The sequence below is a fragment of the Dipodomys spectabilis genome, unplaced genomic scaffold (assembly GCF_019054845.1).
Source record: "Dipodomys spectabilis isolate Male_0828 unplaced genomic scaffold, ASM1905484v1 ptg000003l, whole genome shotgun sequence".
Taxonomy (NCBI): Eukaryota; Metazoa; Chordata; class Mammalia; order Rodentia; family Heteromyidae; genus Dipodomys; species Dipodomys spectabilis.
Genome location: NW_024870680.1, coordinates 16,652,263 through 16,672,791, shown reverse-complemented (window position 1 = coordinate 16,672,791; position 20,529 = coordinate 16,652,263). Strand labels below are relative to the sequence as shown.

Below are 20,529 nucleotides of genomic sequence, written 5' to 3'. Positions count from 1 at the left end.
CAGCTGGGACCAAAGGCACCTCTTGTCTAATGCATATTGGTTGAGATGGAGATGGGTGGTCTCTTTTTCCCTGTGCTAACAGCTTGTACTGTAATCCTCCCAATGTATGCTTCCCAAGTAGATGGATTATAGATGTGAATTACCTTGCTACCATTGAAAACCAGCATTCCAAATTTTGGGAAAAGTTAATTTTGTGTTGATATTTCAGGAGGTGGTGGTGAAGCATCACACATTTCAGCTATTTTTGTGTGTGATCTTTGGCTACTAATAAGGATTTTATTTATTTTTTGTAGGTAGTGGGACATGAACTCTGGGGCCTGGGTGCTGTCCCTCAGCTCTTCAGCTCAAGGCAAGCACTCTACCACTTGAGTCACAGCGCCACTTCCAGTTTTCTGAGTGGTTTATTGGAGATAACAGACTCATGGATGTTCCTGCCGGGGCTGGCTTTGAACCCTGAGCGTTGGACCTCAGCCTCCCCAGGAGCTAGGATTACTGGCGTGAGCTACTGGCGCCAGGCAAGATAATTAATTTCACACCCAACCCACCCCCTTATACTACCAAGTTTCTGCTCTAGGCTAAACCACAGGAAGAAAGGGTCTCTACGAGAGTAATAATGTGGTTGGGAAGGCCTGCAATCCTGGAAGCTGGGCAAGAGTATCTCAAGTTTCAGGCCAGCCTAGGTACAGGACTCTGTTTCAACAAAAGTAAATAAAATTAAAAAGAAAACAAAGCTCTAACTTCCAAGACCCCAGGGCACAGAATACAGAAAAAGAATGAATAGGATACAAAGTGACAAGGTTCTAACAGAGGCCTCCACAAACATTAGCTCAACTCAGATGAGCTGTCAAATCATATCCTAGAAATGACAACATTAGAACCATTCCTCACAGAAGCTCCAAGAATTCTCATTTGCATCAGGCTCTATAGCAGACCATTCCCTAGGGCATTTCTAAAATGCAGGAAATCAGTGGGGTGTGTGTGTGCTGTGGCTGGCAGGGGTCGGGAGCAAAGCAGGCGGCGATTTGGGGCCTTAGAGCCACCACAGACAAGGTACATAGTCAGATGAGGCCTCCCAGGACTGTCTGTCAGTCCCGCACGTGGTCTAGCCAGGAAGCTTGTGGAGGGTGACTAGGAAGCCTTCCCGACACCGCCCGCGGACTGGGGCAAGAGAAGGGTAGAATAGTTACCATGCCATCCTCGAGCCTTCCCTCTGATTGGCCGGAGCTTCTGCAGCCCGGAGTCTGAGCGCTCCAATGAAGGGGGCGGGGCCTCCTTACGGCGTAACCACTCTTTTTCCACACCCCGCCCCTGCGCACGCCAATCTAACCACTCACCAGTCTATTTCGAGGGCCTCTCTGTGACGTCACCACGCTCCTCCAGCCAACCGCCGCGGCGAAAGGGTGGGACTCCATGTCCCTCCCACGGCTCCTCCCTCTTTCCTTCCCCTTACTCCTGACGCCCCTCCTCTTCCTCCTCGCTCCTTTTCCCCCACCCCCAAGGCCGCCTTCACGCTCCGTTTCAAAAGACTCGTTGACCAATGAGTAACGGGAAAGTCCTAGAGTGGCGGCCGCGCCTGCCAACGCGCAGACGATAAGGGCGGAGCTCTGAGAGCGAGCCTCTGACGGCGGGCTGCGTGTGACGCAGTCGGGCCCTCTGCGCGCTACGCCCGAAGCGGCGGTCGGTAACGGTGGTGGCGGTGGGCAGTGGCGACGGTTTCCTGGCGGCCGCGCGCTGCTCTGTGAGCGGCGGGTGGCGGTGGGGCCTGAGCCCTCACTCCTGACGCTCCCCCTCCCCCAACGCCTCACGGTGAGTCTGGGGCGGAACGGCGGCGCCGGGTCCGGCAGGCTCCTCCTCCCCTCAGGGCAGGCGGGTGCGCGGGGCGTCCCGGGGCCTCGGAGCTCCCGAGTCTCGCGCCCCGGCACGCACCTTCTGGCTTTGGGGAAGGGGCGGGGCCCGCGATCCCGCGGCTGGGCTCGTCGGGGCTCGGGGCAGGGAGTGGACACGGGTGGGGTCCCGACTCGGGGAAGGGGGGGGTTCCTCCAGTGTCAACCCACGCCGTGGGGGCGTCCATTTCTCTAGTAGTGTTCATTCATTTGCTGGGTGGAGACTCGAGGAGCCCACGATGGGTTAGCCTACGCGGGGGCTGCGCTTTGGGTCCCGAGTTGGGGTCTTCCCTCGTGTGTGATGGGCTTGAAATTCCTGACTTCTCCGTTGGAGGTTTGAGGACAGCCCGAGCGTTAGGATGGGTGAGTCTGAGTTCATTAGTTTTTCTGAGGCTTAAATTTTGAGGTCTGATCGGTAAGGGAAAAAAAAAAAAAAAAATATATATATATATATATATATACATATATATGTATATATATTTCCTGTTCTTCAAAAAGTAAGTGGGTTTCTAGATTACTGTAACCAAAAGGGCCTTAGAAATTTATTTTAGCCAATTCTCCTACGCTACATCCCCCGGTAAGTTTTGAAGAGGAAGATGAGGAGGCCCAGAGTAAAGAGACAGGATTAACGAATGTTCGATTTCCACGACTAAAGTCTAGAAAATTTTCTACTATTTCACTTTGTTTCTGTATTCGGTATTCTCCTTGGTGGGGGGAAAGTTACAGAGGCGTTTGATAGATGTAGACTTGGTCTGGAGGAGCATTTCTTCTTAGTTCTTAGCATCTCTGTTCATGTTAAGGTAGAAGCGACGTTAGTAAGTTGGTACCAAAGCTGTATTTTGAGATTGCATAAAATTAAGTACAAGTTGGTTAAAGAATGTCAGTTTGGTACAAGCGCCAGGTCGCTCACGACTGTAATCCTAGCTATTTAGGAAGCTGAGATCTGAGGATTGCGGTTCAAAACCAACCCGAGCAGGAAAGTCCGTGAGACTCTTATTTCCAATTAACCAGCAAAAAGCCTGAAAAGTGGGGTTGTGGCTCAAGTGGTAGAGTGCCGGCTTTGAGGGGGGCGGGGAAAGCTCAGGGCCGCTTAAAGCCCTGACTGGGGGGAAAAAAAAGTTTTAATGTTTTGGAGACAAATCAAGTCTTTGTTTCGTTTCTGGTTCAAAACGTCAGTTTCTGATTTGTGTCAGCTGCTGGAGACTAAAGGAGAGTCCAGTTAGTGACAAGACTTAAAAAGCTAGGCAGTAGTTACTTTGTATTTGTACTTTGGAATTCATGGCTACATTCAGGTCAGAATTCAAAAAGTATTGTAAGTTTTAAGTTCAGGAAATTAAAATCCATTTTGTAGGAAGAAACTAGAAGAAAGAAAAAAAAGTGGGGCGTATTCTCTAATGACAGTTAAGAAATTTAGATAGTAATGCTAGTTAACTGGGTGAATGTTTACATGATAGAAGTGGTTAGGACATTTAAAAAGCAAATCCAAGCTGGGAATGGAAGGTGTATTGTAGGGCCAGCTACCTGGGTTTCAGGAGGGAGGATTGCTTCAGTTCGGGAACTGGAGGACAGACCCAACATAAATAAGTACAAACTAAAAGAAAATTAGAGTTTGGATAGAAGTACATTGCTAGATGAAATCATTTATGACTGAATTAATTTAACTTTGAATTTAAATTTGGTGACATGAACTTAGTTGCCATTTTAGTCTATATCACATTGTCACTTTATTGTTACTATAACAAAGCATTGTTTAAAAACTAACAGTGCCTAAGAGAAGAAGAGACCTGCTTTCTAAATATTAAAATGTGAGTAGGGTATATTTTGTCTAATGTTTTCTCAGTTCAAGCATCACCCTCTTCTGGGAAGCCTTTCCTGGCATTTTCCCTTATACATTTTCATAACACCCATTTGGTATTTTTATTTATAACACGTTATTTGTATTTTCTCTGTTTTTATTAGATTATGGTAACTTGTTATTTTTATAGGTTATATGGCACAGAGTAAGTAGGTCCATAGTAAGTTGTGTTTGCTGGAATGAATAAATATGGAGAAATTGAACCTAAAAAATAGTAAAGATGCAAGATATTTGTGAGCCGAAATATGTGGCTCTTGGATAAAGGGACCCATACTGTTTATGTTGCATAGTATTTTGTATCATTGTTGACTCCCAGTAGCTCCTAGATAACTATGCAAGTAGAACTTGTAGTAAACCAAACACAGTTTGGAAAATATTAATGATATTATGTTGTGGTAGCTAATCTAGAAAATATGTAGTTGTACTGATTTGATTTCTAATAGAAAAATTAATTATGCAATTTGTTGGAAGATTAAAGAAATTGAAAGATTGAACTATCAAAATTAGTTTTAGAGGCAAGGTATGAAAATGTTTTCTGAAAATTTAGTGCATTGTGTTTGGAATTCATCTATGTGTTTGGTACATAATATATCTGTAGAGCATGATTTCTTAGCTTTGGTACTATTATATTTGGGCCAGATAATTCTTTAATATGGATCTTCCTTGTGTTTAGCAGCTTTCCTTCCTACCTGAGAGATAACTCATGTCTCCATGTTTTAATAGCCAAGAAAATTCAAGAAATTGTCAGATTGTCCCGGTTGAAAAGAGTGCTGTAGGGATAATATATTTCCAATATTTTCTTTTTTTTTGGGGGGGGGGAGGGTTGGTCGTGGGGCTTGAACTCGGCTTGGGCGCTGTCCCTGTGCTCTTCAGCTCAAGGCGAGCAATCTACCGCTTGAGCCACAGCACCACTTCCGGTTTTCTAGTGGTTTACTGGATATAAGAGTCTCATGGACTTTCCTGCCCAGGCTGGCTTTGAACCTCGATCCTCAGATCTCAGCCTCCTGAGTAGCTAGGATTACAGGCGTGAGCTACCGGCGCCCGGTTTATATTCCCAATATTGTAGTAAAACCTCAGCTTCTCTAGCTTTTGAATTTTTAGGTGTGCATCACTATATTGACTTTCATGAACACTCCCCCACCCCCCCCTGTTGTGGGGCCTGGGCCTGGGGACTGCCCCATAGCTCTTCAGCTCAGGGCTAGCTGTCTACCGCTTTAGCCACTGAACCACTTCTGGCTTTTGCTGCTTATGTGGTACTGAGGAATCCAACCCAGGGCCTCATGTAGGCAAGCACTCTACCACTGAGCTACCAAAACCTTTTTTTTTTTGTCTTTTTTTGTTGGGCATGGGGCTTGAACTCTGGGCCTGGGCACTGTCCCTCAGCTCTTCAGCTCAAGACTAGCGCTCCACCACTTGAGCCACAGTGCCACTTTCTGTTTTCTGAGTGGTTTATTATGTGTGCAAACAAAAACACCCCATGTTAACAAAAGTAATTTTATGAAAAAGTTTAGTGAGGGCTGGGAATGTGGCTTAGTGGTAGAGTGCTTTCCCAGCATGCATGAAGCCCTAAGTTCAATTCCTCAGTACCACATCATAAGAAAAACCCGGGAGTGGCGCTGTGGCTAAAGTGGTAGAGCACTAGCTTTGAGTTGAGGAGCTCAGAGACAGCATCCAGGTCCAGAATTGAAGCCCCACAACCGACAAAAAGAAAAGCCAGAAAAAGTTTAGTGAGAAAAAGCCTAATCACTGATGTATCAAATCTTAACAGTTGACATGTTTTTCTTGAAGTGTGTGAAGCAAACAGCCTCAAACTGATTAGTTGGAGAGTGGAGGAATATATATATATATATATATATGTAATTTGTATATAGATAGATACATACATACATACATATAAAATATTCCCTCTCTCCCCCATGGGGCGGGAACTCAGAGCCTGGGCCCTGTCTCTAAGTTCTTTTGCTCAAGGCTAGAGCTTTATCACTTTGAGCCACAGCACTATTTCCAGTTTTTGAGTAGTTAATTGAAGACTAACAGTCCAACAGGACTTTTCTGCATAGGGTTGCTTCAAACCACAATCCTCATATCTTAGCCTCCTGAGTAGCTAGGATTATAGGCGTGAGCCACTGGTGCCTGGACGAGTATTTTAATGATCTTTTTGATAAATATTTTTTGAAAATATAATTCAAACCTTTGTATAGATTATTTATTTTTTGTTCCTGTCGTGTAGCTTGAATTCAGGGTTTTGGCACTACCCTTGAGATTTTTTTTTTTTTGTCTTTTCTTTTTTGGTACTGGGGATCGAACCCAGGACATTGCACTTTGTAGGCAAGCGCTTTGCCACTGAGCTACATCCCAGCCCCCTTGAGATTATTTTTGCTGAAGGCTGGCATGCTTATCACTTGAGTGAAAGCTCTACTTCTGGCTTTTTGGTGGTTAATTGGAAATTAGAGTCACCAACTTTCCTGCCTGACTGGCTTCAGCCCCCTACGTAGCTAGGATTACAGGCGTGTAATCCTATAATACTTAATCTGAAACAAAGATACTGAATTTATGTGTAATCTACTTTAAAATTTATTGTCCCTGGGCTGGGAAGGTGACTCAGTGGTAGAGCACTTGCCTTGCATGCATGAAGCCCTGGGTTTGATTCCTCAGCACCACATAAGCAAAAAGAAAAAAGCTGGGAGTGGCACTGTGGCTCAAGTGGTAGAGCGCTAGCCTTGAGCTGAAGAGCTGAGAGACAGCGCCCAGGCCCAGAGTTCAGGCTCCACAAGCAAACCCAAAAAAAATAAATAAATAAAATAAAATTTATTGTCCCATTTTGCACTTTGTATCCTTACTCATACATGATATTATAACATCATGTATTGGGTCATTTGGAAATACTAGCTCATTTCGTTACAGATTTACATGTTGACAAATTATACAGTTGTTGCTATTTCTGTCTACCTCATCAGTTGTTTAAGATTTGGAAAGTGGGACAAGTTTGTGGTGACAATTACAAGTTTTTAAAATACAGTTTTTGCATTAAATCTTAGTAACCATAGTTTGTCAAGCATTCTGTGAAATGTTCTACGAAAAAAGAGCTAATTCAGCTTTCAAAAGTTGATTCCTTGAATCAACCCTTGCTTCAGTATGCACAAGTGCTTTTTGAGAACTTTTTCTTTAATCCTAAAGAATAATCATACTAAGTCTTAAAAAGAAGTGCACTGAAATGTTGAGAATTGATACAATAAGTAATTTTCACTGCTACATTGAGGACATTCTTTTTTTTTGGGGGGGGTCCAGTCGTGGGGCCTGAACTCTGGGCCTGGGCACTGTCCCTCAGCTCTTCAGCTCAAGGCTAGCGCTCTACCACTTGAGCCACAACACCACTTCCGGCTTTTTTCTTTTTGCTTATGTGGTGCTGAGGAATCGAACCCAGGGCCTCGAGCATGCAAGGCAAGTGCTCTACCACTGAGCCACTTCCCAGCCCCACATTGAGGACATTCTTAAGTGAAAGGTTTTGTACTGTAAGTTTTTGACAGTGAAGAATTCAAGGGCCTAGTACAGTTTGGAGCCATTTCCTTGATTGTTATTCAAGGTCCAGCATTTTTTTTTTTTTTTTTTTTTTGGGTCCAGTCGTGGGGCCTGAACTCTGGACCTGGGCGCTGTCCCTCAGCTCTTCAGCTCAAGGCTAGCGCTCTACCACTTGAGCCACAGCGCCACTTCCGGCTTTTTTCTTTTTGCTCATGTGGTGCTGCGAACCCAGGGCCTCAGGCATTCAAGGCAAGCGCTCTACCACTGAGCCATCTTCCCAGCCCAAGGTCCAGCATTTCTTATACCCTACTGCTTTTTTTTTTTTTGGTGCCTGTGTTGGGCCTTAAACTCGGGGCTTGGGTACTATCCTTAAGATTTTTTGCTAGGGGGCTGGGAAGGTGGCTCAGTGGTAGAGCGCTTGCCTTGCATGCCTGAGGCCCTGGGTTCGATTCCTCAGCACCACATAAGCAAAAAGAAAAAAGCTGGAAGTGACGCTGTGGCTCAAGTGGTAGAGCGCTAGCCTTGAGCTGAAAAGCTGAGGGACAGCGCCCAGACCCAGAATTCAGGCTCCACGACCAGACCCAAAAAAAAAAAAAAAGATTTTTTGCTAGGGCTGGGAAGTTGGCTCAGTGGTAGAGTGCTTGCCTCGCATGCATGAGGCCCTGTGTTTGATTCCTCAGCACCACATAAGCAGAAAAAAAAAGCCGGAAGTGGCGCTGTGGCTCAAGGGGTAGAGCGCTAGCCTTGAGCTGAAGAGCTGAGGGACAGCGCCCAGGCCCAGAGTTCAGGCCCCGGACCCAAAAAAAAAAAAAAAAAGATTTTTTGCTAAACTTCTGGCTTTTTGGTGGTTGGTTCAAGAAGAGAGTCTCATGGACTTTTCTGCCCCTCTTGGCTTCAAACCAAGATCTTCAGTTAAGCTCCCTGCATAGATAGGTTTACAGGTGTGAGCCACCCAGCCTTAAACTCTTTTGCTTTTGCATCACAGTTTTTTGTTTTTTTCTTGTTTGCTTTTTTTTGGTTGGTCATGGGGGCCGAACTCTGGGCCTGGGCACTGTCCCTCAGCTCTTCAGCTCAAGGCTAGCGCCCTACCACTTGAGCCACTCCCGGTTTTTTTCTGCTTTTGTGGTGCTAAGGAATCGAACCCAGGGCCCCTGCATGCAAGGCAAGTACTCTACCACAGAGCCAACTTCCCAGCCCTCTTGTTTGCTTTTATTTTGTAATTTATGAAATGGGATCTTGCTGTGTTGCCCAGGCTGGTCTTGAATGCCTGGTCTCAGGAGAGGATCCTCCTTCAAGACTTCAAAGTAGATAGGACTACAGGCCCTGGACATAATAACTGGCTTACTGTGTCTTAGTTTTATTATGAAAATAATTTTGGCTTTTTAGATCAAGTGAAAAGGAATCTTGGGTACTTCTAGAGGTTTGGGGGTTCTACTTTGAAGATCACTAACCTAGAACAGTGATTTTTTTCATGCCATTTCATGAGCCCTATGCTTCTTTGTAGGGCTGAATTAATGCAGTTTTATTGAATACCCACCATCCTTTAGCCAGAGGAGCTTCTTCTTGTTTGTTTAAAATTTTTTTTTTAAATTTTATTGTAAAGGTGATGTACAGAGGGGTTACGGTCACATGAATAAGGTAATGAGTATATTTCTTGTAGAGCATTGTTTCCCCCTCCTTTGATTTTCTCCTATCCCTTTTCTCCTCCTCTTGTCTGTTTTATGTGTTCGGTTCCATAGCTAAAAATGTTTGAAAATCATTGGTTAGTGGGTGAATTGAACACTTGAATTAGGGCTGTCTACTCATGAGAAACTACCATAAATATGTATTGGAACTACTCATCACTTAGCGCTTCTTTTAGTCCTATGACAGAAAGGTCAATATATATATTATATATATATATATATATATATATATATATATATATATATATATATATATATATATATAAAATGTGTATACTTTTTTTTTTTTTTTTTTTGGCAGGGGAGTTTGAAGGTTTTAACTCAGGGTCTTGAGCTTGTTTGTCTCTCCCTCTGCCAATTGAGCCAGGACTCCAACCCAGTTTTTTATTGGTAATTTTTTTTTACACTTTTTTAAAAAATATATTTTTATTGTGAAAATACTGCACAGAGGGGTTACAATTACATGGGTAAGATAATGCCTCCTGCTTTGTTTCCCCTTCCCGTCCCTTCGTATCCCCCCTACCCTGTCCTCCCCCACCAAAGTTGTAAAGTTCGTTTTTCGACATAAAAACTTGTACATCTCATTGTTGCAATGGGTCCTCCTGTATCCCTGTTTTTACAATTTGTTTTTTCCCTTTCCCTCCACATATTTTATTGGTAATTTTTGAGATTAGGTTTTTGCTCATGATGCCCTACTTTAGGCCTATGTCTTTTCTGGGATCGTAGACATAAGCTACTGTTTCCCTTCTTGGATATGAAGTCTTAAGACTTTTCTGGCCTAAATTGTGATCATCCTAATCTTAGCCTTTTACCTAGTTTGGGATGACCAGTGCATACAACTGTACCCAGCTATGGGTTGAGAAGGGATCTCATGAATTTTTTGCTTGGCTGGCCTCCCATTCCTAGCCTCCCAAGTAGCTAGGATTACAGGTTTGAACCACCTGTGTCTGGTTAAGGATTATTATTATCTTTACATCTATCTGTACTATTATCTGTACATCAGTACTCTTCTACTAAAGTAGACTTTTTTTTTTGTCCTGGGGCTTGAACTCTAGCCCTGGGCGCTGACCCTCAGCTCTTCAGCTCAAGGCTAGTGCTCTACCAGTTGAGCCACAGCACCACTTCCAGCTTTTTTTGTTTATGTGGTACTGAGAAATCCAACCCAGGGCCTCATGCATGCAAGGCATGCGCTCTACCACTAAGCCACCTTCCCAGCTCTAAGGCATAAGGGAATTAATTTATAAGTAAAAAAAGGTAGATAATTGGGAATAAGGATAGAAATGTTAGATGAATGGAGTTTGTAAAAGAAAATGATGATTGAGAATAAGGATAGAAATGTCAGGTGAATGGAGTTTATAAATAAAAAAGACAATTGGGAATAAGGATAGAAATGTCAGATAAGTAGAAGAGAATAAGCACAGAGTAATCAGAGTATGTGTGAGAGTGGGTTTGAAGATTTGTTTTTTATTGTTTACGGTGGTGATTTGTGATTGCACTAAATGGTTAATGAATGACACCTGCTGGAAAATTAGAACCCATTGTGTGTGCAGTTATAAGTAGGCACTGATAAACCTAGGTTTAGAGTAAAGGGGAAATTATTATGCTTTTCTAATTGTAGAATATCTGTTGAAGAACTAAACAACCCTGCTTTTATTTTTTATTTATTTTTTGTCGGTCGTGGGGCTTGAACTCTGGGCTTGGGCGCTGTCTATGTCCTCTTCAGCTCAAGACGAGTGCTCTACCACTTGAGCCACAGCACCACTTCCTGTTTTCTAGTGGTTTATTGGAGATAAGAGTCTCACGGAGTTTCCTGTCCGGGCTGGCTTTGAACCTTGATCCTCAGATCTCAGCCTCCTGAGTAGCTAGGATTACAGGCGTGAGCATCTGGCGCACGGCTCAACCCTGCTTTTAAAGAGTTCTGTTTGAGCCAGCTTTGTCCTGACAGCCTGGAATGTAGGCTGTATGAATCCTTGTTTAGAGAAATTGAGGTCTAAGGGATAAAAATCTCACGACTTGATAAATTATACAATAACAAATGTCAGGGTTTTTCTTTATTTTTTCTTTATTTTTTTAAACTAATTTTAGATTTATGGACAGTTTTAAATGTAGTAGTAAGTAGCAGAGAGTTTTAAGCATAGATTTGGGTTACTCCAAAGCTAATATTTTCATTGTTTCTAAAATGACAAGCATTATGTAAAGCCTTAACAGTTAAGAGGATAAAGTGCTATGAGAAAGATATTATGAATATTTAGCATTAATTTATGCATCATTGAACAAAGTCAAAATGCTTTTTATCAGGGGGGCTGGGAAGGTGGCTCAGTGGTAGAGTGCTTGCCTTGCATGCCTGAGGCCCTGGGTTCGATTCCTCAGCACCACATACGCAAAAAGAAAAAAGCCAGAAGTGGCGCTGTGGCTCAAGGGGTAGAGCGCTAGCCTTGAGCTGAAGAGCTGAGGGACAGCGCCCAGGCCCAGAGTTCAGGCCCCACGACCGGACCCAAAAAAAAAAAAAATGCTTTTTATCAGAGCAGCAAACAGCATTACTTTCTCAAGTGTCAGGTACAACATTAAATATATTTCATAACTAAGAACAGCTGGGAGATACTAGTTTATGTAATAGGTGTGGAAAGGGGGCAGGGAAGGGGAAGTGTTTTTATATTGGTAAGAGCCTAAAAGGTCAATCTGAAACAGTCTCATGAAGCAGGTGGTGCTTGACCAAAAGTTTTTAGAAAAAAAAAAGGAACAACTTTTAGAAAGGACAATTGGTATTTCTAATCAAGGTTGCAGCTTGACCAAGGGATTTATCAAAGGAAACAAGAGGTTAGCAGGTAGTATCAGGTGATCAAGACTGGGCTAATTTCTTCAGGAATACTGCCCAGCCCTCTTTTCTACTCTTGTATTTCTCATCCATGGCAAAAATTACAAGTCATATTTTCATTTAGTTTAACTGCAAATGGTAATTCCTGCCTTTCTTAGTATTTTCATGAAGATTAGAGAATATTTGAGAATGTGATTTGTAAAGTGGAAATGACTCTACTTGTCCATTCACCTAACAAAAAGTTATTGTTTATTCTTTCTGTTGATTTTGGTGAAATGGGAAGAAAAAAATTACTTTCCATTTGTATAACTTTCTGAAGTTACAGAGCTACAAGCTAGAATGTTCTAGAAAACTTGCTTAGTCACTGAGATATAGTACTTAAGGTTAGCAGTTGCTTAAAAAAAAGGTTGCATTAGTTTTCTTCCCTTTCTCTTTCTTTTTTTTTTTTTCCGTCAGTTGTGGGGCTTGAACTCTGGGCCTGGGTGCTGTCCCTCAGCTCTGAATTCAGCTCAAGGCTAGCACTCTACTACTTGAGCCACAGCACCACTTTCATTCCTTTTCTGTGCAAAAAACTAAGTGTGTGAGCTTTTTCATTCAAGGCTAGCTCTACCACTTGAGCCATAGCTCCACTTCTGGCTTTTTATTGGTTAATTGGAGATAAGAGTCTCATGGTCTTTCAAATGGCTTTGAACCATGATCCTCAGATCTCAGCTTCCTGAGTAGCTAGGATTACAGGTGTGAGCCATGGGCGCCCAGCAGGTTTGAATTGTTATATGACATTTTTCCCCCCTGCTGGGGTGGAGGGCCTCATGAATGTTGGACAAACAGTCTACCACTGAGTATCACATACTCCGTATCCATAATGTTTGTTGTCTTAATGAAGTTGGCAACTGGAACCTATGCATTGAGGTAGGAAGTGTGACCTTGGATTAGACAGTCTTCAATGGAGGCATTTCTGGCAAGAACTGACAGCTGAGGGCTGACTTCTGGTAGTGTTTTCCAGCAGCTGATAAAACAGATCCTCCAGAAACAACGGAAAATTTGTGTTTTATTGTATTCATTATAGAGATGTTGAGTTGGGGTCAGGATATATAGAAAGAGATCATCGGGGCTGGGAAGGTAGCTCAGTGGTAGAGCACTTGCCTTGCATGCCTGTGGGTTCGATTCCTCAGCACCACATAAGCAAAAAGAAAAAAGCCGGAAGTGGCGCTGTGGCTCAAGTGGTAGAGGGCTAGCCTTGAGCTGAAGAGCTGAGGGCCAGCGCCCAGGCCCAGAGTTCAGGCCCCACGACCAGACCAAAAAAACAAAACAAAAAAAAACCCATAATATGCTGTGGAAGTTCAGGGGATATCTTTGTTAAAGGGATGTCTTGAGGAATATGACATTTGAGCTAGGGTTTTGTTTTTGCCACCCTGGAGCTTGAACTCAGGACCTGATTCCTGTCCCTGAGCTTCTTTGTGCTCAAGGCCAGCGGTCTACATCTTGAGCTACCACACCACTTCGGCTTTTTTGAACAGTTTATAGGATTCTCACAGGGATTTTTTTCTGCCCAGGCTGGCTTTGAACCATGGTCCTCAGATCTCCGCCTGAGTAGCTAGGATTATAGACGTGAGCCACTGGCACCTGACCGAACTAGGTTTTGAAAATGATTTAGAAGATTGTTGGGGGCAAGAGCAGAGGGGGACAATTTTCACTGGGCCAATGACATTTACATAATATATTTACATAGTAAGGATAATGAATAATTTGAAGAGCACAGGAACTACTATCTATTTTAGCTTCTATGGTGGTGACCAGAGGTTTTCCCCAAAATGTTGATTTGCTTCCCTGTGATAATTTTAGGAAAATACCCAATATGAGATAATGGTAAGTTTACCTTTGCCAGAACTAAGAGGATAGGCTGGGTTTGAGTGAGAGGCTTTTTCCCCCCTGCATGAGTCTATAAATTGGATTTATTTCTTTCATTGGGGTCTGGAATAAATTTGTTGCTTATGAGCTAGGATTGAGGGTGTCCATGGGAAGTTAGTATGTAGATTAGAGTTCCACTTGCTTACTTTTTTTTTTTTTTTGTGCCGGTCCTGGAGCTTGAACTCGGCTTCTGCACTGTTACTGAGCTGCTTTTACTTAAGGCTAGAACTCTACCACTTGAGCCACAGCATTTCTTCTGGCTTTTTCTGTTTATTTAGTATTGAGGAATTGAACCCAGGGCTTCATGCATGCTAGTCAGGCACTCTACCACTAAGCTACATTCCCAGCCCCTTACTTACCTTTTTGAATTTATAAAACTTGTTAAATAGCTTATCCATGGTACAAATTGTGATGCCTAATACCAACAAACTTTAAAAAAAAATTGTTGTCGACTTGATATAGAGGCTTGTAGCTACATGAATTAGGTAATGAGTACAAGTATTTTTTTTTTCCCCCTCGGGTCTGGTCGTGGGGCCTGAACTCTGGCTTGGGCACTGTCCCTCAGCTCTTCAGCTCAAGGCCAGCACTGTACCACTTGAGCCACAGTGCCACTTCCGGCTTTTTTTTTTTTTTTGTCGGTCATGGGGCTTGAACTCTGAGCCTGGGCGCTGTCCCTCAGCTCTTCAGCTCAAGGCAAGCGCTCTACCACTTGAGCTACAGCGCCACTTCCGGTTTTCTGGTGGTTTATCGGAGATAGGAGTCTCACAGTCTACCCTGCCCGGGCTGGCTTTGAACCGCGATCCTCAGATCTCAGCCTCCTGCGTAGCTAGGATTACAGGCGTGAGCCACCAGCGCCCGGCCTCCGGCTTTTTTTTTTTTTGCTTATGTGGTGCTGAGGAATCGAACCCAGGGCCTCAGGCATGCAAGGCAAGCGCTCTACCACTGAGCCACCTTCCCAGCCCATGACTAGGTTCTTATATATTTATCTTATATATTTATCTAGTGAATGTGCAATACCAGCAACTTTATAGTTATTGAGTCAATGTATAAAATAACTTGTAAAGATTTACTACTACCTATTAAATTGTATGTAATAAGAAGTTTCATCATAGCTTTTTTTTTTTTTTTCTCCCTTTGGGTTCTGGTCCTGGGGCTTGAACTTAGGGCCTGGGCACTGTCCCTGGGCTTTTTCACTCAACACTGGCACTCTACCACTTGAGCCACAGCTCCACTACTGGCTTTTTGGTGGATAACTGCAGATCAGAATCTCAGGACTTTCCTGTTTGGGCTGGCTGCCATCCTCAGATGGTTAGGATTACAGGCATGAGCTATAGCTCATCATGACATTTTTTTGTACATGAATTGTACTTTGGTCATATTTATTCTATTACTTTCCATCTTTCCCTTTCCTCATCCCCTTTTACTCTCATAACCTTGATTTTGTTTTTGTTTTGTTTTCTCCTAGTTCCCACAAATGAGAGTAAACGTGATACTAGTTTTATGGGACTGGCTTATTTAACTTAACATGCTAACCTCTCAGTTCTGTACACTTGCCAGGAAACAACATAATTCTTTACAGCTGAATAAATTTCATTAAATATAAATACCACATTTTCTGTATCTTTCTATCCATTGATTAGCACCTAGACTGACTCCAAAATGTGGCTTTTGAGAATAGTGGCATGATTAATACGTTATACAGGTATCTCTATAGTGGTTGACTTAATTCTCTGAGTCTACACGGAAGTGGTATGGTTGAATCATGTAGATATTATAGGCCTGCCTGCCTGCCTGCCTGCCTTCCCTCTCTCCCTCCCTCCCTGCCTGCCTGTCTTCCTTCCCTCTTTCCCTGCCTGCCTGCCTGCCCTCCCTCCCTCCTTCCCTCCCTCCCTCTTTCCCTTCCTTCCTTCCTTTCTTTCTCCATCCTTTCTTTCTTTCTCCCTCCCTCCCCTTCCTTACTTCCTTCCCCCCTCCCTCTCTCCCTCCCTCCCTTCCTTTCTTCCTTTCTTTCCTTTCTCTCTTTCTCCCTTCCTTCCTTCCTTCCTTCCTTCCTTCCTTCCTTCCTTCCTTCCTTTCTTTCTTTCTTTCTTTCGTTCATTCGTTCGTTTGTTCTTTCTGGATCCTGGGGCTTAAACTCAGGATCTGGGACCTATCCCTTAGCTTTTTGCTCCTGGCTGGCTTTTTACTACATGAGTCACAGGTCCATTTCCAACTTCTTTTAGTGGCTAAGCTAATTGGAGTAAAAGTCTTAAGGACTTTCTTTCCTGGGCTGGCTTTGAACTGTAATCCTCAGATCTTAGCCTCCTGAGTAGCTAGGATTACTGGCACTTGGCTTATTTCCTTTTTTTTTTTTTTTTTTGCTCCTCTTGGAGCCTGAACTCAGAGACTGGTACTGTCCCTGAGCTTCTTTTGCTCGAATCTAGCACTCTCTAGCACTCTATCACTTGAGCCACTGAGCACTTCTGGCTTTTTTTATATTTATTTATTTATTTATTTTTATGGTACTAAGGAATCAAACCTAGGGCTTCAGGCATGCTAGGCAAGCACTACCACTAAGCCACAATCCCAGCCATTTCCAGTTTTTTGAGGTGCTTCGAAACTAGCAGTTAATAATAAGATGACCTCCAATTTGTCTGTTTCTTGATTGTTGCCATTCTTATTTTAGAGTAAGGTGGAATCTGTAGTTTTGGCTCATGTTTCTCTAATACTTAAGGATTTTTTTCCCCCTCACATATTAGCCAGTTTATTTGCTCATTTATTGATTGGTCCTATAATAATACTTTACTACTACTACAAATATGTGAAATGTATTATTAATTGTAGGTTTCTGTTTTAGGGTAAGATTATTAAAAAACTACAATTGAGACTGTAGGAAAGGCTTATGGGTAGAATTGCCTGCCTTGCCAAGCTCAAGCCATGAGTTCAAATCCCAGTACTGCCAAAAAGTATGCATTTGATAAATGTGGAATAAAACATCTGTAAAACCTAATATATTCAGACCCCAAGTTAGTGCTCCCTATTGTATTACTCAACTTTTGAATTGTGTCAGGAACCCTGCACAAAAAGGTGTCACATTTGCATGAACAGATATCTGTTAATTGGGATAAATAAGAAAATGGATGGAAAATTGAACATTACTAGATTATAGTTGAATGTTTTTATTTTACTGATATTAGATCCAAACTCTTAGTCAATACCAGAATTTGAACTCAGTGCCTTATATTTGATAGCCAGATGCTCTAGTACTTGAGCCATGTCCCAAGCTACAACTATCAATTGGAATGGACTGTTGAAAAGTCAGTATAATAGAAGTGTAGACTTCTGTCAAGTACTTCCAAGAGTATTTCCCCGGGAATGGGAGTCAATGTTACTTTGTAGTGTGTAATAAGTTGGGAAGTCAAGAAACTCAAGGTAAATCTCATTAGATACAAGATGATTATATGAAATAAAACCTTGAGTTATGAAGGCATGCTTTAGTCACTTGAGCCTTTCCAAAATGCATGTCTGCATTCCACCCTGAAATTTTGGTTCAGTCCCTCCTTTTGTCCTCCCCATACTACATTTGAACTCACGGCCTCATACTTGTTTGGTCATACTTGCTGGTATTTTAGAAATACAGTCTTAGACTTTTCTGCCTGGGTTGGCCTGAAACTGCAATTCTTGATCAGCCTCCTGAGAAACTAGGATTTCTAGGCATGAGTCGCTGGCACATGGCTTGGTTCAGTATTTCTACAGTGGGACCTAAAAGGTTGTATTTTGAAAATCTTGCCAGCTAATTCTGTTGTGGTACTCTACTAGCTAGTATATTTGAATGAGCTTTGGCCTTACCCCCTAGGATATTTTAGAATGTCAGTTTTCTATAAAGGATCATAAATTTTAAGGGACAGCCCCCTCTTTTTCAATGTGCACAAAGTATTATGAGTGTTATAACATCTTGAAGTGCTTTTTTTTTTTTTTGGTCAGTCATGGGGCTGAACTCTGGGCTTGGGCGCTGTCCCTCAGCTCTTTAGCTCAAGGCTAGTGCTTTACCACTTTAGCCATAGCGCCACTTCCAACCTTTTCTGTTTATACAGTGCTGAGAAATCAAACCCAGGTCCTCATGCATGCAAGGCAAGCGCACTACCACTGAGCCACTTTCCCAGCCCAGCAGCTTTTTTTTTTTCTTTTTACATACTGTCCTGGGCTTGAACTCATAGCCTAGCTACTATCCTGAGCTTTTTTGCTCAAGGCTGATGCTCTACTGTTTGAGCCACAGCTCAACTTCATGAGCTTTTCCTGCTGAAGCTGGTTTTGTGGTTTTTTTGTTTGGTTTTGTGGTTTTTTTGTTTTGTTTTGTTTTTTGTCGGTCTTGAACTCTGGGGCTTGAACTCTGGGCCTGGGCCTGGGGGCTGTCCCTCAGCTCTTCAGCTCAAGGCCAGCGCTACCGCTTGAGCTACAATGCCACTTCCTGAGGCTGGTTTTGAACCTTGATTCTTAGATCTCATCCTCCTGAGTAGCTAGTATTATGGGTGTGAGCCACCAGGGCTCAGCAAAAAATATAATCCAGACTATTCCATTATGTGCTTATAATATAGAAAGAATGTTCTTGTCTCAAAAGTCCAGTAAATATAACTGACTCTTTTTAGGTTTGATATTACAAAGTGCTTCACTTATTTTCTTGTTAGCAAGTAAATGGCAGCATGTATCTTAACTTTTTTTTTTGCCAGTCCTGGGGTTTGAACTCAGAGCTTGGGCACTGTTTCTGAGCTTCTTTTGCTCAAGACTAGCACTCTACCACTTGAGCCACAGCTCCACTTCTGGCTTTATCTGTTTATGTGATACTGAGTAAGTGAACCCAGGGCTTCATACATGCTAGACAAACAGTCTACCACTAAAGCCACATTCCCAGCCCCATATCATAACTTTTAATGAATATTTATTCAGGGAGAAAGATCTTTTTTGTTTGTTTGTTTAGAAGAACATTTTTATTGTTGGAGGGTGTCCAGACAAAACATAGGGCCAGTTCAATATTACATTCAGTAATTCAGGGAATTACCATTTAGAATATGTCTGAATGAAGCTATTACATTTGAATAAACTATACTGGTAGTTTGCTTTTATTCAAAGCAAATGGGAAAACCCCTCCAAACTTCCTTTTACAGTTGTTGGAATAGTTTAACCCAATTAAATGTCTAGAGCATAATTTGGATACTAGAGGGAAATCATGTATATGAAATGAGAAGTTTGTTTTTGCTGGTTTGTTATTTTGTTTGATTGGTTGGTTGTTTAGGTGCTTAGGGTTGAACACAGGACCTTGTACATGCTAGATAAGCAGTCTAGCATTGATCTATATACTCAGACCTAGGGGGATTTTATCACAGAATTTCGGTGATTAATGTTCTCAGATGTTGAAGACGAGGGACCATATAGAGAACAGTATTTATTATGCTCAGAATATCAGGGATTTGGATAGTTTGGCAAACATTTTTATTTTAATATAGAAAAATAGGAAAAAATAACAAAAGCTTCCTAATATCAAAATTTGGTCTTAGACTAGAAATCTTTATTAAAAGCATAAGTTAGGTTAAAAGCAAAACCAACCACATTGTGGGCTGGAGCTATAGCATAGCTCAGTGGTACAGCATTTACCTTGTACTTTTGCGGCCTTGGTTTAATTCTCAGCAACTCCACCACCCCCAAAAAAGTTAAAAAAACATTTTTAAGGTATGGCTGTGGTTGTTGCTAAGAACTGGACTTTAACCTCAGATTATAATACTGGCCATCTCAAGAGCAGCATGGATTAAAGAACATTATATAACACGTAGAGTTTTAGAACATTTAATAAAAGTATATGTTGTAGTTTCTGGAGGCCTTACTAAATTTCTAGAATGATAGGTTTCTTTCTTTTCAGAACAATAGCTTTCTTGGAACCATAGTATTGTGTGGCCTTTAAAAACTGATATTTTTTTTTTCTTTTTTCTAGCTTTCTGAAGCAAAGACTTATTTTGAAGATGTTTAATAAGTCATTTGGAACCCCCTTTGGGGGTAGTACAAGTGGCTTTGGTACAACATCAACATTTGGACAAAGTAAGTTTTTAAAAAGAATTGAAGGGGAAAACTTAGCCTGTTTTGAGTTTTCCTTGAGAGAAGGGGACAGAAGGGAAACATTATCCAGACTTGGTACTATTTAGTATCAAACTTTCCAGTTCTCTGTGTGTGTGTGTATGTATGTGTGTGTGTGTGTGTGTGAGAGAGAGAGAGAGAGAGAGAGAGAGAGAGAGTGTGTGTGTGTGTTTGAGTGAGTGTCAGTATGTGTTAGTCCTGGGGCCTGAACTCAGAGTGTGAATGCTGTCCCTGAGATTTTTTTGTTCAAGGCTAGTTCTCTACCATTTGAGCCACAGCTCTACTTCATGTACTTTTCCTGCCCTGGCTGGCTTTGAATTTTGATCCTTAAATCTCAGCCTCCTGAGTAGGATTACAGGAGTGAGCTACTGGTCCCCAACTCCATTTTTTTTTTTTTTTGGGTGGGGGTCGGTCTTGGGGTTATAACTCTGGGCGCTGTCCCTCAGTTCTTCAGCTCAAGGTGAGCTACAGCACCACTTCTGGTTTTCTGAGTGGTTTATTGGAGGTAAGAGTCTCATGGACTTTCCTGCCCAGGCTGCCTTTGAACCTTGATCCTCAGATCTCAGCCTCCTAAGTAGCTAGGATTACAGGCATGAGCCACTGGCGCCCAGCCCAGCTCCATTTTTAAAAATTGTTATTAATGAGACAAAGAAACATTAAAGTATAACTCATATATAGGAATAAGGAATAGACTACAGAAATAGCCATTGAGAAGACCCAGTTGTTGGTCTATCACATAAAGACAGAACAACTACTGCAAGT

At 42.3% G+C, this 20,529-nt stretch overlaps 1 protein-coding gene across 3 annotated transcripts in view; it reads left to right on the top strand.

The window, feature by feature from the left end:
• The first annotated feature begins 1,659 nt into the window (after nucleotides 1–1,659).
• The window catches only part of Nup98 (nucleoporin 98 and 96 precursor), a 119,513-nt gene continuing 100,643 nt past the window's right edge, over nucleotides 1,660–20,529 (top strand). For all 3 annotated transcript variants that reach the window (XM_042687605.1, XM_042687598.1, XM_042687589.1), the window contains exons 1-2: nucleotides 1,660–1,806; nucleotides 19,628–19,731. In XM_042687605.1, coding sequence (XP_042543539.1) covers nucleotides 19,656–19,731 — 76 coding nt within the window. In that variant the 5' untranslated portion in view covers nucleotides 1,660–1,806; nucleotides 19,628–19,655. The remainder of the gene's footprint in view (nucleotides 1,807–19,627; nucleotides 19,732–20,529) is intronic.